The following is a 6772-nucleotide window of genomic DNA, read 5'->3' on the forward strand; positions in this document are numbered from 1 at the left end:
TCCCGCCTGGATTCTGATCCTGAACCTTGCCAGAAAATCCTTGGCCCCCCCCCCCCCCGCAACAATAGTTCCCAGGATTCTTTCCACAGTCTGTGGATCTCTCTGCAAGCCCAGCTTTTATTTTACAAATGGGTCATGGTGTGTGACATGTAACAAGCCCCTCCAGATATTACGGAGAAGAAGTTTGTATGAACTGAGGAGCAAAGCGGGTTTGTACTTTGACTCTTCTACTTCCACTGGCTCCCGAAACAGAATTTAAAAAAAATACAAATGGTATGAAATACAATGGGAGGGGACATCTTCAGCTGGCCGTAGACGGCAGTTGGGAGTCAGAAAAAGAAGATCCTCGGGTCAAGAGTCTATGGAGACAGCCGACTAATGCAGGTGACAAAGGGGATTAACTAATTAACTAATTCTACTAGTACTAGTGCACCTGTTAGCAAGGCTGCCCAAGCCACACAAGATAAAACTGTTAGGATTCCCATTCTGAGAGCCAGAGGACGAGTGCCTCGTCGAGCATGACAACATGTCTTACAGAAAGCTTCCAGGCCATCAGCTTGACCAAGTCCTCTCGGGTCAAGTATCTTTCCTTCCGTTCTGCAATGGCGGCTGGCAGCTCCTCTTGATACCTACAAGGCATGGCAGAAAAGAAATACTGTTTTGCACAGCACTGAGAAAAGCAGCCAGAGCAATGCTCTCCCCCCCCTTCCCTTGATTTACAGAAGGTTCACAGTAACCACAGTAAGCCCCACCAGGGAGCAGAGGGACATCACTGAGTGTCTTTCATGGTCAACTGGACTCAAGGACGCTCGCTGAAGTTCCCTTTTGTTGCCAAGAACTACATCCACACAGGTATCCACACAATGAGTTGTGCGTTTGCACCAGAGGCCTCCACAGGTCTGCCTGTCTCACTGTGCCCCACCTCCTCCCCTAGGTTCCTCTTCCTCTCTTGGCCTCTTCCCCTTTTATCCCCAGGGCTCCACCCATATCGGGCAAGCCCAGCACTGCTCCTCCCTTCTCCGAGCCTTGTTCGTCTCTTAACCTCTTCCTTGCCTTGCTGGATTTGCATTGGGCTAGTACAACTACATCCACACAGGTATCCACACAAGCACGGCTCCCTTCAGCCGCCCACTTTGCCCTGAGTTGTGCGTTTGCACCAGAGGCCTCCACAGGTCTGCCTGTCTCACTGTGCCCCACCTCCTCCCCTAGGTTCCTCTTCCTCTCTTGGCCTCTTCCCCTTTTATCCCCAGGGCTCCACCCATATCGGGCGAGCCCAGCACTGCTCCTCCCTTCTCCGAGCCTTGTTCGTCTCTTAACCTCTTCCTTGCCTTGGGACCACCAGGCTTCCCAAGTGGTGCCATAGAGGATGGTCTTCCTTTTAAAGGACGGCGTGCTAGTTAAAAGAACAGGTTGGGCAAACGATAATGTTTGTAAAGGGGGCCAAACGGCTGCCTTAAAATGGCGCCAACTCAGAATCAGAGGGATTTACCATTTATCTAAGGTGACAAGTTCCTTCTGCTTCTTTCCTTTGGCCGCCAGCACTTCCCAGTAAGCGTTCAAAACCAGCCTCCAGTATTTATGATCATCACAGGTGAACAGTCCTCCTTCCAGTGACATGCTTGACAAATACCTGGGAACAAAACAAGGAAGGACGCAGAGGACTAATGAGACCTAAACTTTGAAATCTACTAAGAACTCCCAAGCATGTCCAGAGTGCACTTCCTTCACAACGATGCTGCATAATGTACCAGAAGCAAGTCTCACTTGCAATCAATGTAGCAGACTCCTCAGTAAACCTGCTCAGAGTCCCACGAGAGAGACACCCACCCAGACGGAAGCGATAAGTATCTGCCCAGAACCACCTCACAAGTGTGTTAACTAGCAAACAACGACTAAAAAGCCATTGCCACAAAATTAACTATCCCCTGAAGGAATCTGTACACACCCATGTCAAAGGCTGCCCTGCAAGTACACTAAGTATACCAGAAGGGGCATCAAGGATACTAACCTGAAAGTAAGCCACATACACCAGCTCAATAACAAACTGCAAATATTTGCCAAGGGCCACCTCACCGCCCCTCCCTTCTGAGCCCCAGTCCCTGCGGGGCCCTCCTCAGCCTACCCCATTCATGCACAGGACAACTCAAGTACCGTTACCCAAAGGAAGCCACATATAGCAGCCCAACAATTTTTTTAAAAAGCTTCAAAAGTCTACCCAGTAACATACTGTATATGCAAGACTTTGTTCTGGGTTGCGGTACTTGGGCACAGTTGTGAGATGTACATCCAGCCAATGCTCTCTCTAAGCTGTGAAGTCTTGTGAGCAAAAATTCTACTTTGTGAGCTACTGGCATTAAAGCTGTGAGTGAGCCATTTGGCTACTGCATCAATTAGTTTGTTCTCGAATCATCCTTCCTGAGCTAAGGCAAAAATGTGTGAGCTGGAGGCTAAAAAACTGTGAGCTAGCTCACAGTAACTGAGCTTAGAGGGAACACTGCTTCCAGCGGTGTCTAGGATTTGCTCTAAAGTAAGCCCCCCCACACACACACACAAAGGCCAAGTATTTGCCAAGGACCGCTTTGCGACTGTGTTGGCCCAGAAGACTTAGAGGGAACACTGCTTCTAGCGGTGTCTGGGATTTGCTCTGAAGCCCCCCCCACACACAAAGGCCAAGTATTTGCCAAGGACCGCTTTGCGACTGTGTTGGCCCAGAAGCAAGCCCAAGAGCCCTGTCCAGAACTGCCCCACAGGTATTGGGTATGTGCACAGCGGTCATGGTATGTGCAAAGCGGTCCTGCCCTGTCAAGGACCACATCTCACGTAAGCCACGAGCAACTTCCTGGGACCACAACACAAACGCATTTGCCTATTGGGTATGTGCACAGCGGTCATGGTATGTGCAAAGCGGTCCTCAGCAGGGTTGTGGAATGTGGGAGGACAAGCGATACGTGGGAGGACACCTTAAGTAAGCAATCTCGGTTGTCCTGATTCGGCAGAAAGGCAGGATATAAATGTTGTAAATAATTACGTAAGTACATTTAGTCAGAAGCAAGATAGCCTCAGTTTAACAAAGTTTTATGCTCGTGGCACCTTTAAGACAAACAAAGTTTTGTTCAAGGTACAAGCTTTCGTGTACTTGCCTAAAACGTTGTTGGTCTTGATGGTGCCACTGGACTCAAACTTTGTTCTGCTGCTTCAGACCAACATGGCTTCCCACCTGGATCTAGCCTCAGTTTAGTCATTTTAGTTTCTAGGGAGACTTCAGGCTTGATTTGATCTAGAGCTCACTTATTTGTCTTTACCGTCCAACTTTCACATCCATATGTGATCATACTATGAATTATCTTGCTCTTCGTCGCCAGTCGTGACACATCCTTACACTTCAGAATCTTTCTAGTTCTTTTAAGGCTGCCCTTCCCAGTCTCAATCTTCTTCTGATTTCTTGGTTGCAGCCTCCCTTTTGGTTGATGACGGAGCCAAGGCACAGAAGATGTTGAACAATTTCAATTTCTTCATCTTCAGCCTTAAAATTCCTGTGGTAATACCTGACCAAAACTGAGCTACTAACGTCTGCCCAAGAGCATCCTACGAGTATGTTTAAAGGTAAAGGTTTCCCTTCCGTGGTCATGTGGCTAGCATGACTAAACGCCGAGGCGCACGGAACGCTGTTACCTTCCCACAGAAGCGGTACTTGCAATTTCTTGCTTTCGAACTGCTAGGTTGGCAGGAGCTGGAACCAGAGACGGGAGCTCACTCAGTCATGCAGCACTCAGGTCTCGAACTGCTGAACTAACGACCTTCCAGCCTGCAGTTCAGCGTCTTAACCACTTGAGCCACCGCAGCTCCTACAAGTATGTTTACCTACCAGTAAACCACAGTCACCAGCCTGGGACTGCACAGCAGAATTGTGGAGGTTACTTCTGGGCAAATTTACTGGTGGGCTGGCTCCTGCCCTCCTCCAGGACTAAGCCCCACACTCATATCAGGGACCAAGCCACCAGCATGTTAGTCTGGGAGCCCCACAGCCATGCCTTGGGCCACCCAGCACGAACATTTGCCCAGAATCAAGCTGCCCTGCCAAGGACCACATCTCACGTAAGACACGAGCAACCTCCTGGGACCACAACACAAACGCATTTGCCTGGAATTGCATCTCAAAACCCTACCTGGGACCGCCCCACTTAAGTCCATGTAAGCTCCATAACCCTGCCCAAAATAAGCCTTTCTGGGACTGCTGCGCAAGAATGTTTCGTCAAGAAATAAGCCTGATAAAACTGCCCAGGAAAGAAGCTTTCATGGTGCATCCCTCCAGTACACTGGCTGAAAACTAAGCCCCAAGTCCACATCAGCAACTGCCCCACAAGTATGTCTGCTGGGACAAAAGCCCCACAACCCTACCCAGTAGTGCCAAACAAGTCAGGCCCGTAAGCCACGATGGGGCATGGGGGGGGGACGACCCACCACCCACAAGCCCCGCCCCACCATGTTATGCCAACTTCTCCAGGAAATTCCTGGAGACCCAATCCAAGTTATCTACCAAGGAAAATTGGGTGTTTGTGGCTGTGCGTAAGTTCTATACCAGTCTATACAGAGGTCGGATGGCGAATGAGACGCTCGGCTATATCCCAGGAAGTGAGACAACACGCTAGTCCTTAAATAAATGTTGTCTTTACTAAAGGTTTTTCATCAGGCATACAAAATCGGAATCACACAAATTCATACAAGCTCCTTAGTTACAAAAGTACATTAGAACAATTACAGCATAGAAAATAACAAAAGCATCAATGGGTTTTTAGTTAGTAGTGGGTATCTTTTCTTTCTCCTTAAATGTAGTTCCCCTCCCCTATTTTCATTGTAGTTTGTAGTCCTTATATAAAATGCAATTTAAAAAAAAATCCCCTTCGGGGGGCCAAAAAAGAAAAGAAAAAGGAACTGGTACAGTGGCCAGGAAGCTGAGCCTCACAATGAAAATAAGCTACATATACTTGCCCCAAAATAAATCATGAACCCTTGCCCAGTGCTGCCCCTCTAAAGGACATTTACCCAGAAGTAAGACACATGCTGAACTGCAGACCGGAAGGTCGGTAGTTCAGCAGTTAGAGACCCGAGTGTGCCGCATGATGGAGTGAGCTCCCATCTCTAGTTCCAGCTCCTGCCAACCTAGCAGTTTGAAAGCAAGAAATTGCAAGTAGATAAATAGGTATGGCTTTAGTGGGAAGGTAACAGTGTTCCGTGCACATTGGCATTTAGTCATGCCAGCCACATGACCATGGAAGTCTTCGGACAGCGCTGGCTCTTCGGCTTAGAAATGGAGATGAGCACCACAACCCTAGAATCAGATTTGACTGGCTTTCAAGCAAGGGAAACCTTTACCTTTACAGAGAGCTAATGACAGTTGAGGAAGCAAAGGTGAAGCAAAGCTGCTGGCCTAAGAAGCTACCAACATCTTGCAGGGCAGCACCACATGTACATTTGTCTTGAAATGTCCCACAGCACTGCCCAGGACCACCTCATAAGCACAGCTGCCCTGAACGAAGCCATAACACCTGCTCAACATGCCTCCCAATGACATTGGCTGGTAAAGAATCCTCACATCCATTTAAGGGAGTGCGCCCAGCATGGTGCAGTAGTCAGAGGGTGGGGCTACAGGATCTGGGAAACTGACTTCAAATCCCCACCCTGATAGACAATCTTAGAATCATAAGAGTTGGAAGGGACCTCCAGGGTCATCTAGTCCAACCTGCTACACAATGCAGGAAATTCACAAATACCTCCCGCCCTCCACCCGCTGTGACCTCTGTTCCATGCCCAGAAGATGATAAAAAAACCCTCCAGGATCCCTGGCCAAACTGGCCTGGAGAAAAATTGCTTCCTGAGCCCAAATCAGCATTTCCCTGGGCATGTAAGAAAAGGGGCACAAGAGCTAAGCACTGAGGCAACCCTTGGTGCCCTCCCTCTCCTGATCGGCCGTTCACAGAATCCGCATCTTGCTGGGGGACCTTGAGCCAGGTGTTGCCTATCTGCCTAGCCTACCTGACAGGGCTGCTGTGAGGGTAAAATGAAGAATGTGGTAAGCCCCATGCAACTGCCCCCAAATAAGCCCAACGACATGCCCGGGACCACCTCACAGGCAGTGTTCCCTCTAAGCTGAGTTAGTGTGAGCTAGCTCACAGGTTTTTAGCCTCCGGCTCACACATTTTTGTCTTCGCTCAGGAAAGATGGCCCCAGAGCAAACTCATTTTTGCAGTAGCCAAATCACCTGCTCACAACTTTAATGCCACTAGCTCACAAAGTAGAATCGTTGCTCACAAGACTCCACAGCTTAGAGGGAACATTGGCACACCGCACCCCCCCAAACGGGTACATTTGCCCCCTGGAGCCCCCCAGAAGCCGCCCCACCCCATCCCGCGCTCCATGCCTGGGATGGCAAGTCAGGCCTTCCTTCCCGCACGCCGAGTCACTATTCCCGCCACCCTGCAAGTCTGCCGGCCTCCAAGGAAACCCCACCGCCAGGCCTGGGCCCGCCCCGCAAACAAGACCCATTGCTCTTAGAGGGAACATTGCCCACGGGTACATTTGCCCCCTGGAAGCAAGCAAGCCTAACGATTCTGCCCGGAGCCCCCCAGAAGCCGCCCCACCCCATCCCGCGCTCCATGCCTGGGATGGCAAGTCAGGCCTTCCTCCCCGCACGCCGAGTCACTATTCCCGCCACCCTGCAAGTCTGCCGGCCTCCAAGGAAACCCCACCGCGAGGCCGGGGCCCGCCCCGCAAA

General features: G+C 50.1%; 1 protein-coding gene across 1 annotated transcript in view; it reads right to left on the minus strand.

Annotated features, from left to right (window-relative positions):
• LOC107118524 overlaps window positions 1-3322 on the minus strand; it is an 11440-nt gene extending 8118 nt beyond the window's left edge. The window contains exons 1-3 of the mRNA XM_015420881.1: window positions 3303-3322; window positions 1490-1630; window positions 536-629 (exon numbers count right to left, since the gene is read on the minus strand). Of these exons, the coding sequence (XP_015276367.1) occupies window positions 536-629; window positions 1490-1630; window positions 3303-3322 (255 nt within the window). The remainder of the gene's footprint in view (window positions 1-535; window positions 630-1489; window positions 1631-3302) is intronic.
• Between the last annotated feature and the right edge of the window lie 3450 nt (window positions 3323-6772).

Source organism: Gekko japonicus, unplaced genomic scaffold (genome assembly GCF_001447785.1).
Source record: "Gekko japonicus isolate JY-2015 unplaced genomic scaffold, Gekko_japonicus_V1.1 scaffold2345, whole genome shotgun sequence".
Lineage (NCBI taxonomy): Eukaryota > Metazoa > Chordata > Lepidosauria > Squamata > Gekkonidae > Gekko > Gekko japonicus.